The sequence below is a fragment of the Haliaeetus albicilla genome, chromosome 5 (genome assembly GCF_947461875.1).
Source record: "Haliaeetus albicilla chromosome 5, bHalAlb1.1, whole genome shotgun sequence".
Taxonomy (NCBI): Eukaryota; Metazoa; Chordata; class Aves; order Accipitriformes; family Accipitridae; genus Haliaeetus; species Haliaeetus albicilla.
Window position 1 is genome coordinate 42,009,387 of NC_091487.1, and position 16,003 is coordinate 42,025,389.

The following is a 16,003-nucleotide window of genomic DNA, read 5'->3' on the forward strand; positions in this document are numbered from 1 at the left end:
AGAGTAACAAAATAAGAGGTATCAGTCACCCAAACGATGTTTTAGAGTGTTTACTGTGTACTTGTGAAAGAAAGCAGGCTTTGAAAGCATGGTGAAGCCAAATAAGCATGAGGCCTTTCTTTAAACTGATTTATTCTTTAAATTGATCTAAGACCCACTTTTTCCTTTCAGGCATGTTTTGTTTCTGTGCAGTTCAACTGGTCCAGGATCAAAATAGAATTGGCTCCATATGTGAGTCTGCTTTTGGAAAAGAAAGAACTATCCTTTGTCATTAAGACCCATGCCAGGTACTCGCACGAGGAACAAATTCAATCTCTAGCAGACTTCACAGTGAGAGAAACACAATTTTTGTCTCCACTGGACCCTTGTTTTTGGTATCAAAAATGGCTAAAATTCTGACAAGGATCTAAAATCTGCCTGGGGCAGATGGATTCCTCTGACCAGCTGCTTTTCCCCTTTTCTTCATCTTTAGAGGCAGAACAGCCAGTCAAAGCAGTTGTTGGAGGTTAAAAGGGCTTCCTTCATCCTTGTAGGCAGGGAAGATTAGTGACACCATTCTCAACCCACAAAGCTCAGATGGTTCTCTTTGTGGGTTGTTCTAGATGAGTTATATTTTATTTTTAACTCCTTCCAATTCTACCCCAGCAATGCGTTATCTAGAAATGTAGTTGATGAAGTTGAAGAGTTGATGACTGGTCAGGGAAGAAAGGCTTATATTTTCCTTAACTTGCCTTCTCCACCTTCTTGTTTGGTTCAGAAAATGGGAAGGGGAACCATGCTGCAACTTTCCCAAATCTGCCCAGGTTAAAAGGGAGGACAGGAGGAAAGAAGCTTTACAAAGAGCAGAAGTGTACAAAATGGGTAAAAAGCCCATTGAATCAAGACCTAGAGCAGACCTGCTGGCAAGGAATGTTGTACACAGACCAGTGGCTAGCTAGTACCATGCTTTCTACCATGTTGTGATTAACTATATTGCACTGCTAGGTCACCTTCCAGATAGCAGATCCGAGATTCTGGCAGCTTCTTCACTCGCCTTCCCATGAAAAATTCACTGTCAAAATATTCTGAACGAATGGAGGCTCCATATTTTGGTATGGCCACCTCGTAAGGAGAGAACTCCGCCCACTCTACAAAAGAATTGACACATGGCATGTTTACTGTAATAAGAATAAGAAAACAAAACCTTCCCCTGTGGATAAAGCTATCCACAAGCTCCATGGATCTTGCTTGTCTCAGCAGCTCTGTACTATCAGTAGCTTTGTATTGCAAACTACACTGTCTAGTTCCATACAAACTGAGAGATGATTTGCATACAAAAGGAACTAGCTTTTTCACATCAGAAAGAGTCTAACATTAGCTTCAAAAGCTTGGCTATATATTTCTACATAGAGATTCTAGGATCCCACTTGCCTCTCTGAATCAAGAGCATCAAATGTACAACATGGAAGTGATCCAACCTGCAAGGAATGATTAGCAAGAAACCTCTACTAACCCAAACCCATCAGTCTACGTGATATGACAAAAGCAGCCTGAAGACACATCAGCTCCAAACTAGAAAGTATCACAGTGTGGGCATGGCTGTGCAGTTTCCTGATTCAAGCTGTACTGCACAGGTATTGCAGTAGAACAGTAGCTATAAATCTAACCAAATGTAAGTACTACCTGTTTTTTCTTTCCAGTATCTGCTCATTTTAAAACCTTTTGTTGAATGTAGGCTTTGTCCATTTAAAGGGTGTCATATCACCCCCATCATAGCAATCATACTCCATTCTATTTTCATACCCTCATCACTGTAGTATTTAGGGAAGTGACAATTACATTTCACAGCACTTCTGCAAACTAAGGAACCATCAAAGCCGTTTCATAGGTGTAGAACTGAGGCAGAAAAAGATCACATGATTTGCCCCCACTCACTCACAATGTCTGTGGCAAAACTAGAACTTCAGCCCAGACCTTCAGAAATGCCCTGTTCATGCCTGAGGATGTTATCCAGCAGGTCTGCTCTTTCTAATCAACACCCAGACAAACATTTTATTAAAAGATGAATACTGAGTCAGGGCAAGCAGCAGATGTATTCCCCTTTTATTCTCCACACACATGCAGCCTCCCTCCAAATTCTCTTTAGTCCCTATTCAGAGTCAGAAGAAACTCTAGGAATACTTACCTCTAAATTCGAAAGTACTGAACTTTTCCTCTTTCACATTGAGGACTGCATAGAAAGGCAATGGGTTTTGTCCATGCTCCAATGCCTTGCGCTGGTCTGTGAGTTTGTACTTTCTTGGCTACTCAAAGAGATAAAAAAAATCACAGGAAAACTCTGGAAGAGCATAAGGCAAAAGCACTGACACAATCTACCTGAGTACAGATAGATAACAGATGTTTTACAACCTAAAGGAATCTGTGAGTCACATTTTTATGAGACCTGTTCCTTCATGTTCCTGCACTTTCATTCCTGGTTGCCTTTTTGATACCTAGTAAGCTCTTCATTAATATCTAAGTGCCTTGATTGCCTGCATCCCACAGATCTTTACTAAGGCTGAGACTAATGTTCACATGAGGACAGATTACTTTAGCTCTTAAGTGTCCAACTAGAAACAGACTTTAAAAGACATGAATTTTCAGGGGGGGGGTTGCTCAGTTCTTTCTGAAAGTTTGCCTACTGAAGTTGCTAGCTGTTGGGCACCCTAGTACAGAGGCAGCTTCAAACCATTAGCTATGCTGGAAAATCCTGGCTACAAGATCCTCTGTCATTGTTTACAAATCACACTGGGATGCCTCAGTCACATTGGATTTGTTCCACACATTACTTCATGCCCTCAAAGAGTAAAGTGCTAAAGAAAATGAGTGGATGTTTCCCAGATGTGTGGCAGGACCATGTACATACCCGTTCATGTAAGAACATTTCCTGAACAAGTGACCACAGAGTTGTAAAAGATGACACATGTCCTGCTTTTGCCCTTTCAGCGAGTTCCTTGTGATAATACTTGAGATGCTCTATAGACATAAGGTTGAGCTTGCATTTTGTCACTTGTTCTTTTACTGCCTTAAGTGGCCCCTCCAGAGTCTTCTGTGACCAGTCGGCATGCTCATACAGGTCTGCTAGGGTCCTAAAGAACAGAAATGTGGGAAAATCATCCATTTATTTAGATGGTTTTGGAAAATTACTGTATTTACCCAACACTTTCATCAAAGAAGAGAATCAGCAAGCCTAAACTGAAGTTATGATCGAGAGCCAACAGTAATAGGGGGAATTACATTCACTTATTAACAATGTCAGACTCTGAAAGCAATGCATCTCTCTCACTGTGTGGAAATGTACCGTCACAGTCATTCCAAATACAAAACTCATTTTCTATACGCACCATGTCGAGCCAGAAGCCCCAGTGATATAGGTAACACAGTCCAACAGATGTAGCTTCTGAAGAGCTAAAAGGTGCCCAAACATAGCTGACATTGCTCTGAGGCCTCCGCCTGTTGCCATAACAGCTATTACTGGGACCTGTTCAAAACATAAGTATTATCTTCAAAAAGTTACTCACTTGCCTACTTGGAAAAGTCTAATTACAGCTCTTATAATTTCCTCAGCGGACTTCATTGGAGGACAATGAAATTACATCAACCTTCAGCCAGTCTTTACCTGTACTTTCTTTAAATTAACCTCCAGATACTCAGTGGGTTCCCTTAACCCCAAAGCTTGGGTAAGTTTGAACATGCAGTGATTTTAACTTTCCTTCCTCCCCTTGTTCTTTATAATTGGAATTGCAATGATTAATAACAGATAATTATATGATTTTGTTATAAATAACAAAAATTGTAATAAATGTAATTAAGAATGGATTCAAGGAAGTCCTGAGCAGAGTTAAAAAAAATATATTAAGCAAACAAAATGACTCTTTGGACAGCATCCATTCAACAAATACAATTCCAGCAAGAAAATAAACGTTCACTTAAAAATTCACCCTGAATCTTGGCAACAAAACATATTTCAGCAGGAGCTTGTAATAAAACATTCTTTCTCCACCCTGAAGAATTCTGACTTTTTGTAAAAAGTGTTTAAAAATGAAAAAAAAAGGTAAGCCTAAAGAAGGAACATTACAATGATTTCATAAATATCTATGTGAGGTGAATTTTAAATACTCCTGTTTTCCTACTTGGTTTGGGTTGTCTGGCTAGGCTGTGTCTAACACAATGTACCAATGCCTTATATCTTGCTGACCTGCTACATCACACTGTTGGAAATGCTGACTTTGAAGAGTGGTGTATTATGTCCTTGGGAATTTGACCCATTGAAAAGAATGGAAGCATGAATAGCTGAGCTGAAATTTTAGATGATTATGGGGTATGCCACATGGAGAACTTCTGTCCTGCTGCCATTCAAATCAATGGGTTTGTCATCAACATGCAAAAACTACTAGAAATTTGGTGGGGAGTTGTGCCGATCCTAATTCAATAGACCCCCACCCCATGCTTGGATTCCAACTCACAGACCTCATGTCCATGTAGATCTCTTTCCAGATGAAGAACCCTTTTCAGGGCACCGGCAACCACTCTCTTCCTTTTTTGCAAGAATTCTTGCTCTTCTCGGCACAGATCATACCCTAAGCGCACATCTAGTTTTTCTGTGCTGAAACATAAATAAATTCAGAAGCACAGGATTGGTGTTTAAAATGTATATGGGTCTATTTTCAGCAACTGCAGTCTACTAAATATCATAAAAAATTCATGATTCACTGTTCAGATTTAGAGACAGAAATGCAGCTTCCAGTTTCAAAGAAACTGCTTTGCTTCTACATGGTCTCTTTATTTTCTGATGTTTCAGTGTATGTTTTACTGCCATCTAAGGATAGCAAATATGAAAAAAGAAAGGCTTCTTTGTGTCTTTCAGTAGCTTTGTAAGCTGAATCCTTTCTATTTCTGTTTCATATCATTTCTGAGCAAAGGGTGACTTGAACCTAACAAAGTCTTTCATGGGGATTTGTACCACAGATTTATACAGAAACAGTACAATGAAAAATATATTAAAATAATTTTGGTTTATTTGTTGTCTGTCTCATTATTTTACACTGTAACATTTCATCTTCCCTAGCTTGTGCTTCTTTCTATTGATATCACCAGAGCCACAAATCTATTTTCTTAGGAATACTTGTGTGGTTTGAGCAATGTATGGACTCTGGATATTTCGCTTATTTCAAATTCCCTTTTCCCTCTGTCTTCTTCCTGCTTCTGTGTCCCTTTTGAAGAAGCCTCCAATCTCAGTCTTTGGTTCTTTGATGCAAAGGACACTCAGTGACTAAGTTGCTCACTGTTTGAAATTATCATAATTTTTTTTTTTTTTGCATCTTGGCATGACTCTTCTTCCCCAAGGACATTCAACTTTGATCTGTTCTGGTGACTCTTTAATGTTGAATGAACTACTCTTATATTTTGACCCTAGTCTTGTGCATTCCTTGTATCTAAATAAAGGATACTCCGTTCTAGAATTCACAGTTCAAAGAGCAATAAAACCTTTAGAGAAAAAACCAGTCCCTTACCAATCATTTAGTTGGAGGTACAACTGCAGTGGCACATTCTGTAAACAAAGAAATGAGAGCAGGAACATGAATGACTGGGGGAAAAAAGAGGCTTGAAATCCAGATTTTCAGTGTGTCCTGGAATGCCCCACCACTACCACTCTGCATACAGTTTTTTGGAAAGCTGTAGCTGGAAAGAGAAGGAAAGCAACTAAACACCAAACATATTCTACAGAGAAGCAAAAGAGGCAGGAGGAGTCAAAGTGGCTAGATGAACGGGAACACGATTTCTTCCTCACTGTGAATATACCTCCATGAACCATCTTAACCCAGCAGCAGTATCACATTGCCACCTTCCCATTCTTGAGGATGAAGAGCAGCACCCAGATAAACACAGTGATAGAAGAGGAAATACAAGTCACCACATCCTTCCAAAAAGCTACTGGAGGCAAAAGAGAGTCCAAACAGAGAGGTGGGGAATCACTAGTGGCGAAACAGACATTCATTCTCCCTTCTCTTTAGGGGAAAGGCTGCCGAGAAATTCTTCTCCTCTTATTTTTGCCTTTCGTTTGCTGCAAGGTCTGGGAAAGCATGTCTGGCTATTGTTAACAGATTCACCTGGCCACACAGCAGCATTATTACTGCTTTTAAAGCACCTTAGAGTTGTATCTCTCCAGCAGTTACCATCATGACTACACATAGAAGAATGTGACAGACTTGTTCTCTGAGGGTAAGATTCAACTCATCTAACATCAGCCATCTAAAATTTAGATATATAGACTGAGCTACGGACTTGATAAAGAGCAGTGGGGCATCCCAAAGCCTTGCTAGGGGTATTGAATAGTTTCCTTTAATTGTGTAAGGACAACAAAGTTGGTCTGAAATGCATCTAAAACTGGCTAGGATGAATTCCCAATTATTGATTTTATTGACAGAAAATTGGTATTTCTCTGAGAAAACTAACCTTATTCACAGAAAACTTGTATTTGTACAAAATTATCACTCAGACTTCCTAAATGAATTATATTTTAAAAAATGTTATGGTGTTAAATACTGAGGGTTACTCTACTGCTCTCTCCAAAAGATCATATAAATGGTGAAGCACTTACATGTCTTACAGGGAGGGTTATTTTCACTTTATGTCCAACAGGGAGAAATTTCAGTGGTACTGTTAAGGTGTCACTTAAATTACTGTTGTCATCTTCCTTATCAGAAACTTTCTACAGAGAACAAAAAACATGGTTTTTATTCACAGAATAGGAACAATCCAGTTCTTTACTGGTTTGGTGACACTGGAAATAAGCAAGCAGTACGAACAGTGGTATTGTATTGTGCCCATTACCTGCAGCCTGACTTTTAGAACTGGCTCCCAAGCCTTCACGCAATGGAAGTAGAAAGTATCTGTGTCGTCTGTTGTTTTCTGTGTTCCCTCATGAGATGCAGACACCGTAAGCACAAGATTTTTACCCTCTAGTGAAAACAGATTTGTTTAGAGAATAATACCACTGTTCAGGCAAAATAGCTAACAAAGTTGGCAAACTCCGCTGGAGTCATTCTCTGTGATGACTCCTTTGTGAGCTGCCACACTGGCAAGTGTCCTACAGCACAGGAACTGGTACTCCTTCCTTTACCCCATAGCTTGGAGTGCTCCCAGAGTCAGCACTCTCTCATACTTCCACCAGCAAAGTTTACTGTGTCCAAACTTGATAGCTTCAAGGAAAAGACACAGAGATCAGCGTTACAACTGGAGGCAGTTCAGGGACTTTTACTGCATTACGTTTTCTTAGTCGTCTCCGCATCCTAAAGTGCCTCCACCTGGGTCTGAATGACTATGATAGGGTTGATTTGGTCATGTCCTCACTTCACAGAGAAATTGGCATACCTTTCAAATATTTCCTGCTTTCGTTAATGTCCAATTGCACTTCCAAGCAGCAAACCTCACGGGACTGTAAAAGACAAGAGTGGTAGTGTGAGGATAGCAAATGCCACATCTGAAGCAAATAATGAAACATCATGCAGACAACCACTACCTATAATACAGAGCCAACTAAACTGGTCTCAGTGCTGGAAGCAATCCAGTTGCACAAGAGTAAATTCAGAGCTCATTATCCCAGGACAGTAGCCCAGCTACACTTCTTCAGAACTAGCTTGTCCATACAGTGGTGCATTGTCATAGGTTGTTATACCCATTCAAGTTATCCCAAAATCAGGAAACTCTGTACAACACACTGTTGCCCAAACAGCTGCATATATCTGATAATTATTTAGGAAGGGTGGGGGAAAACATCTGATGATGAGTTTCTGTGTATTGTGGCAGTGATTAGTCTACAAAGCATCTTCTTGCTGGTCCTGATGTAGGGAGATCATGGATTTATTCCACGCTACCCTCCACCTGAGTCATTCTAGTTCACCTTTAATAACTTATTCCAGGACAGTTTTCCAAGCCATTTCAGGAACAACGCATGCCAATCATTACAGCTCTTATGCCTCACACAGAAAATGAGGGGGAAAGAACAGAATATGTGTTACTTTGCCTTAGGGGTATTAAAGGCTAGCATCTGGAAATCATGTGCAGGCTTGGAGTGGTTGGCATGAAGTACTTTGTGCTCCTTAGCTGCAAGGCCAGCCCAAGGAGATAGGTAATGTACCACATGCTGACTAATAACAAAAGAGGACTCTATGTTTCAACGACTAAAATAACTCTTTATTAAAAAACTCATTTCCCAAAAAGCTGTTACATTAGATAACCTTCCAGTCCTAAGCACACTGAATACTTACTACTGCCTTCTACAGACTCATCTGTTTTATAACCTTTGTTTTTCTTGCCAAGTGCCATACTGTACTACATGAAACACAAGGGTTTTCACTTTGAACACCAACATATATGGGGTTCTGCAACATCAACAAACCACAGCTGGGCAAAATATTGACATCTGTAATACCTGAGGACTTCAAGAAACACAACTTCCATTTTTGCATGGAGAGGGCAACAGTTAAGCCATAACGAATGGGAATTGTCACACATCTTTCACTTTGTAATGCACACCATGCTCTTATCTATCATAGTAGATTCTGTTCTCTCTATAAAATGTCAGATGGCTGGGGGGGAGAGGAGAGAATCAAAATGAAGGAAAAGTCACTCCAAGCTAAATTCGTATGTGAACCTTACCACTAGGACATCATTGGTAATGAGGTGCTCTGGAGGGCCAGGACTGAAAAGACAGAATCAAAAAACAAACAAACAAACAAAAACTGTATGAGCATCTGGTATTTTTTTAAAAATAGCAGTTTTATGACCTTTCCTGCTTAAAACTGAATATAGTTATGTTAGTATCAAAATCTTTTTTTTCTAAAAGGCGTAATACACGATCACCTGCTAAGCACATGGACCAAAATGTAGTAGCCAAACAAGAAGAAAGGCAAGAGAGCCCATAAAAATACCAGTGCTTGAAACTTTATGCTAAGATACAGCAGAACAAAGACATATTGGTCTATGTGGAATCATGTCCTGCTATTAACAAATGACCATATGACTTGAGGAAAGCACAGACTACTATTAGCGTATTCTGCAAATACTTATTAGGAAGGACATTTCTGACTGTTCCATATTATAATTTACAACTGATTACAAATGAATGGCAAATAAGAATTAGCTCCCACTGTGCTATATGTATGACTGGAAAACACAGAGGTAAGTAATAGGAAGTCTTTGTCCCAGACATTTTACCTTGTAAGACCTAGGTCTGTCACTGAATGGATGTAGTTATTTAACACTGTGAGTAACCTACAGAGTCTATTAACAGCATCTCTCATTAAGGCCAATACTCCAACATTACCATGTTACACACATTCGTAAGTGCTTTCATATATCTGAAAGGACGATTAAAGTTATGTAGTATGTAATCTCTGACTTTCTGCAAAGTCTGGGGTATCAAGCACCCCTTCCAGCCTTAAAATTTCTATTTCCGCTGTAGAATGTATTTAAATGTAAATAACTAGGCTTGACTTCCAAGGATGGAGATTCCCACACACACCTTATAACTTGAATGGTGAAAGATGTTCTCTTATTTCTAGTCTGAATCTACTCAGTCCAGTTTCCAAGCACTGCATCTCATTCTGTCCTTTTTATATATCTGGATGTGGCTGCTTCCACATTTGCAAGAGATGCTTATACCATCTCTTAAGGCATCTCTCATAGACCAATTAAATAGATTTTCTTGAGTTTCACTGTGGGAGAAATTAACCAAGAACACCAGTGATGATGTCCTGCAGCTTTTCCCTGTTTAAAAAATAAGAAGCCTTATTTACAGTTCCTTCTTCTAATCACGCAGTCAGTCAGTTTTGACTGGACTATATTTCCTTTTTTGGTAATGCTAAGCTCAAATATGCCAGAACATGTAGTTTAGGGGTTTTTCCCAACCAAACTTGTGATAGCATTTAAAAGAGAGATGAAGTTTATCTTATGGGATTTGTTCTCCTCCAGACAACGGTGATTACCACTTTGAAGGGGATGGTCTTAATTTTATTGTTTGTTGATTATATGTTTTTTCAGTTTAACTAAGCTATGGCCTAATGGGTGACTTTTCTAATACTGTCTATGTAACTCTATGTATACATCGTGATAATAATACAAGACAAGTTTTCTGGTCTTTTAGAAACACCACAGTGTTGTAGGCACTGTTCAATTAATATTAACAACTTGAAGAGCATCTCTGTTAAGTTTTACATGTATCTTGTGTACAAGGTATCAAATCATGCCAATGTTACTACATTTCCACGGTCAGGATATACATGTCAAACAGAATGTAAGATTTGTATAAAATACACTGAAAGGCAGAATTAGCTGAGGAAGTTAAGGTAAAAAAAAAGTTTGAAAATGTAATTTTGTCTCACTGCTGGGAAGAAAAGCTGAAAGAAGTTCCTCTTTTTCTGAGATATTATTAGTCCCTGGCAGATCTACACCTTTCAGCTTTGGAATTTTACTCACATTCTTTCCATCCAGAATTCTACTTCCAAACTTTCCCATTTCTTAGTGCACCTCTCTTTCTAAAAAGAAAAAGGTAAAATAAATATGGATTATTGGAGGCTGCAAGAATTTGGCAGTCTAGGCACACCTAAAAAGCACTTCCAGGGCTGACATCTCTTCTGCTAAAGTTACCAAAAAAGCTGTGTATTACCTCTTTCCAAAGCTGAGATTGCAATGGAAACCACAGGCTTGCAAAAGGCACATAAGATTATTATCCTCCCATTGTGGGATGTGTAGAATTATACGTATTTCCAAAGATACAAACGGAGAGGGAAAGCTTGACTGAAACAGAAATATAATGGCTTCCTGCAAAGATGGTGTGCACAGGGAAAGGCATTGAAGCCCAGCAACAAATGTGACTAATGCCAGTGTTATTTCCATGTACAAACCATTTAAATCACATTCACACTGAATCCAGCGGAGATGAAGTACGCAAAAGTACTCTGGACTGAGGTGGTTATTGAATCATTTTATTTCCCAGTGACTCACCCACTGGCTGAGAAGTGCATGGCACCAGCCTGCAGAGTCACAAGGAAGATCCATGTTAACAGCTTTCAGCATTTGGGAAGTAGCAGCTCTTTTGGGTATGGACTGTCTCCTTCCTGCAATGAGCATGCAGCAATACCTCAGCCACAGCTCAGACAAGCCCAGGAGCTGTCACAGACCTACCCCAGCTTTGTTCTCTGGACAACTCTCTTTCATGGGCTCCTTAACAGAATACCAAAGATGTTAGCAGAACAGGCGTCCCTTTACTATGGGCTAGAGAAATCTGAATCACCTAGAAGGAAACCCAGCACGAACACCAACAGAAGAAGCCCAAAAGAATCATTTAATTCAGGTGGTGAGTGGATTGTCTTCGCATTTGTAATAAAAAGTTGCCATTAGGAGGAAATGTCCTCTAACTGTGGCAAAAGTGGAATAAAGCCAAAAGGTTAGGAAGTTATTTATTTGGATTATAAAAGATATAAATGACTATTTACAGATGCTCCCTGTTAAGATACTTTGCCCCCACAGAGACAGTGGGCATAAGAGAGAAGCTGCTTCATTTTCTGAATCTGTGAAGAGAGATTAATGGAGCCACAAAAATCCAGCACAATGATATCTGTTTTGATGAGATATTGACAACAATATATAAGGATATCTGTTTATGCAGACCCAAACCCCACTTAACATGGAAGCCAATGTGGACAATGAGGTCTTGCCGATCTCTCCCTGTATTTTTAGTCCTTACCTCTGATTTTAAAGCAAAAGTCTCACGGAGTGTCTCCCCGGGTCTGATTCTAGCAACATTAAAAAGAACTGTGAACTGCATGTCATCTTTGGTGAGTGGATCTTCATCACACACTGCCAATTCTAAAATGTTCTGGTAGTAGAAGAAAATAAATAAGAACTCTTATTGAGCTGCTATTACACAGAAACAAAAGAATGGTTATAGACTTTTGCAGCTGCTTGACTAGCACAGTGGTAAGAGTAAAGAAACACGTGCTTTCCTTCAGGAGTTTGCTAACATGAACACCATCATTAAAACCAACCTTGGAAAACTTATCATGAAACAGAAGACAACTACCTATAACAGAGAGCTCCCACTATCCTGAGACAGAAAAGATGTCAGTGCTCTGCACCACACTGATAACCCGTCCAAAGAACACACTTACTCAGTTTCTTCACCCCCAAAGTTCTCTTAGCTACACAGCTTAGGGGCAGGATTGAATTTGCTGTCTACACCACAGCAACTCCTCTACCCATCCCTTATACCAGTGGAGGGAAAGCTCTTTCTAAATTAACCATCCAAAATAGCCCAGATGAAGCATACTACAGCAGTACTTATTTCTCTCAGGTGACAACAAATGGAATCTGGACTAGCTCAGATGTAGGCATTTGTATCATTGATGTCTATAACTAGCTGAGGGGAACACTACTGCACGTCTACCGTTTTGTGCTAACCAGTCAGTTGCAAATACTGTTACACAAGCATTTTCTTAAGTTATTTAGCACAGCTGATTGACAGGGTGTCAACTGAGGATTCCCAGCTATTCAAAATGGTGACATTTCTATTTTTTTACTACCTCAACTTCTCTCTGGATCCTAAAGTAGAAAGTCTCATTCCAGACAGGGTTGTCAGAATTCTTGATGGTTTTGGTCTGAAGCTTTCCATTCAAAGCAGATGGCAGCCACAAGCGCACATAGCAGTCTGATGCAGTCACTGCAGCAAAGAAAAATTAAAAACCTGATGCCAGTGTTATAGATGAAAAGTAGGGCAAGGCCATGATTCTGGGGACTAATAAATATTACTACTTTTTCTTAAATAAGTAAAGAAACCATCAGTTGGAAGCAACCAAGGAAAACCGTCTAATTCCTGGGTAACTACAAATTGCAAATGTACACATGCACACACAAAGTACACTAAGAGCCGTGTTTCCCATATGAAGAAAAAGAGGTATAAAAGATCCCACTGACCATTCATCGGGCATATTCCTTACAATTTCAGTCAATGATGTTAAAAAAGTTTAACTGAAACTAGAGCTAGTTCCAAAAAGGGCTGTTAGGATGATTAGAGGAAAGGAGAACACATATTACAGAGAGTATCAGAGGAGGCGGGCTTGCTCAGTCTAGCAACGCAAACATGCGGAGGGGAAACGATGGCTGTCTAGAAGGGTTAGGTACTAGGGAAGAAGATCTGTTGCAGCTAAAGGCTGGTGTGGGCCCAAGAACACGAGGGCATGAGCAAGTCAGAAATCTTCATCTCGCTTCCAGCCTACATCTACTCCTTATGGTTAGTGCAGTCAGTGCCTTGAGCAGCCGTCCTTTGGGAAGAGCTGGGGTGGGAAAGCACATTTACTTTGTGAAGCTTGACAACGGTGTGAAAGGAAATCTCCAGGGTGATGTCTTTCAGAGCTGGAGTCTGGACTTGACTGAAGATGTCTACTGCAGCCCGAGAGGCCTAAATACTTCAGACTGGTATCAAGCAGTGAATAACATTGCCCCGCAAGGTTTTGGCAGGAAAGTGGAACTGTCCCTTCAATAGAGTAGATAGAAGAGATCATTGAAATTCAGAAATACAGGCCTTGCCACACTACCACCTTTCTAGTGTCCACCTCTGGACGTTGCTACGTGGCATTTGCCACAGGAGTACCAGAAGCCCTTCGGTAGACAGTTACTCAACTAACAGGGGATTCACTCCCTCTGGTCTCCCTCACGTCTGGGCTTGGCCAAGGTTGTGCTCAGCCCTGCATGGCCAGACATGAATGGTCTCAGCTGTAACTCAAGTAACTCACTGCAAAGTGACGTTTTTCTGACTGAACATGTCGTTTTTCACTAGAGGAGTACACAGGCCAGAGGTTTCAAGAGTGTGAGAAAAGGCAGCTCAAAGTCTCTGTCCTGACTGAGGAACCCATGGGACACCTCTGCAAAAATGGCAGCTGAATGGCTGGTCCATAGTACACCTTGAGAAGGAGCCATAGGAGGCTGTGAGGGTGAGATAATGAGTTAAAGAAAGTTGAATACAAAAGTACACAGAAAAGTCTGTTTTGCCTGCATGTTCAGCATGTGCTTGGGGCTGGATCTGCAGAAGCCCTCCTTAACCAGAAACTATCAGTATAATTTAACATGACTGGTCATCTGAGAACAGCAAATACCCCGAATGATACTGTATTTTAGAAGGCTTCAAATTCTCTAATTTACCTTTGATTATTGTGTATAATTCATACATTTCAATAAAAGGTCCCTAAATACATGGCCTGTGTGGCAAAATTCCAGTCCATTATATGATTTATACGAATTATAAACATCAAACCCAAACAACTCCAAGCAGATTTACAGATTGCAGGGTCCTCACAAGGTCTACCTTCCCTTGTTGGCCCAGGAAATTCATCTGGGAGTCTTGGTTTTTACCAGTTCCCTGAAATGCCACTAGATATTTCCTCCAATCTAATGATACCTCAGGCATTTGATCTAATTATAGCCCTGGCATTAGTACTTCTATTGCTGTGCTTTGTGTACGCTGCTTGTATACCTTCAGAACTTAGGAACATTGCTCACTGTGTAAACTCTGGGGGTGACTAAAAACACAATCAAAACATAACTCACACAGGTCTCTTGACTTGATGTTCTTAGCTTGTATGATTCGTACAGAAAGCATGTGGACGGGGCAAATCTTCATCTGCAGAGAAAACAAATGCAATTAGTTTTATCAGCTCAGAATACAAAACCAATATGTATTTTGAACAGTACAGGGGACAGTTTGTCCTTCTGTTTGTCTGTTTGAAGTGAGGCGACCACCCTCCAGTGGAAGTACACCACGCTAAGACAATAACACGCCTGCACACTGGGCTATTTGCTAAGTAGCTTGAGCAAGTGAAGACAGAGAAAGAAAACAGAGACTCAGACGATGGTATGGAAAGCTTTTGTAGTCACCCTAGAGGTGCCTATTTTCATACAACCTGATGCATGCATGGCCATGGTGATGGTTGTACCACTAATCTGCTGAGGGTCCTGTGCCACAGGCAGGTCAAAACTTGGCCTTTGGAAGGCAATACTAGGAACTTGTGGCTGCCTGCCTGGGTCCTGGCACAGCACTGACACTAGGCCAGGACATGGTAGTTGCTAAAGTGCTCTAAAAATTTCTGACTGTGTATCCCAACTAGGACTAAATTTTCATGACACTCATAAGTAGGCCAAGCTCACCAAAAGGCATCTAGAGGAATGCACTACTGACTTCAAATGAATGGACCATAGGCCCAGCAGAGACCCTTCAGATGAAGAAAAAAGTGCTTTGGAGGCATAATATCGCAGAATCCCACATCCTGAGGTGTCCTGAAAATACCTAATGGGCATGGAACCACTTCCCTTCCAGACATGAGATTTATTTCTATCATAGGCAAGCTATCATTGTAACACTTATTTCAAGTTACTTGTTCCTAACGCTAACAAAGAATTAAGCTTCCCAACCTAAGCTGGTCAGAAAGTATTTGCCATTTTCAAAAGACATTCCGATTAGCCTGAATGGACATACATACACAGACATGTGACATTCTTAATACTAAAAGCGGGAAAATATTTCCTTCTTTTTTCAAATTGGAACATTTAAATTCCTTTTCAATTTTCTATTGAGTGTTTTATCTATTTTTTTGCATATTAGCATGGCTTGTCAGCAATAATAAGCAATAATAACATACAGTCCTGCTACCACTAATTAAAACAAACAGGGCCACACCATGTTGGAACTGTTTCATTAGTTTGAATAGCAGCTTGAACTATACACTGACTGAAACATCGTATCTATTTGTCTAAATGAGAGTACCCCATTACACTGCAACAAAATAATTTAACAATTGTATTTTGAAAGTTAGCACTGTGGTTAATTTTCCTGACACTGAAATGATTAACTTTGGAGATGCAAAGAGCTGGGGAAAGAGGAACGTCCTATAGAAGGACTCACTCACTACAGTTAATCTGAAATTCTTTTAAA

General features: G+C 40.1%; 1 protein-coding gene across 5 annotated transcripts in view; it reads right to left on the bottom strand.

The window, feature by feature from the left end:
* The window catches only part of PLA2G4B (phospholipase A2 group IVB), a 56,933-nt gene that overhangs the window by 12,622 nt on the left and 28,308 nt on the right, over positions 1 to 16,003 (bottom strand). For 4 of the 5 annotated variants that reach the window (XM_009919539.2, XM_069784402.1, XM_069784401.1 and 1 more), the window contains 15 exons: positions 14,623 to 14,695; positions 13,376 to 13,552; positions 12,603 to 12,739; positions 11,768 to 11,899; positions 10,498 to 10,556; positions 8,680 to 8,722; positions 7,393 to 7,456; positions 6,853 to 6,980; positions 6,620 to 6,730; positions 5,532 to 5,569; positions 4,489 to 4,624; positions 3,363 to 3,499; positions 2,885 to 3,107; positions 2,165 to 2,282; positions 990 to 1,127 (listed from right to left, as the gene is read on the bottom strand). In XM_009919539.2, coding sequence (XP_009917841.2) covers positions 990 to 1,127; positions 2,165 to 2,282; positions 2,885 to 3,107; positions 3,363 to 3,499; positions 4,489 to 4,624; positions 5,532 to 5,569; positions 6,620 to 6,730; positions 6,853 to 6,980; positions 7,393 to 7,456; positions 8,680 to 8,722; positions 10,498 to 10,556; positions 11,768 to 11,899; positions 12,603 to 12,739; positions 13,376 to 13,552; positions 14,623 to 14,695 — 1,714 coding nt within the window. The remainder of the gene's footprint in view (positions 1 to 989; positions 1,128 to 2,164; positions 2,283 to 2,884; positions 3,108 to 3,362; positions 3,500 to 4,488; positions 4,625 to 5,531; positions 5,570 to 6,619; positions 6,731 to 6,852; positions 6,981 to 7,392; positions 7,457 to 8,679; positions 8,723 to 10,497; positions 10,557 to 11,767; positions 11,900 to 12,602; positions 12,740 to 13,375; positions 13,553 to 14,622; positions 14,696 to 16,003) is intronic. The other variant, XM_069784404.1, reaches the window with a different exon arrangement.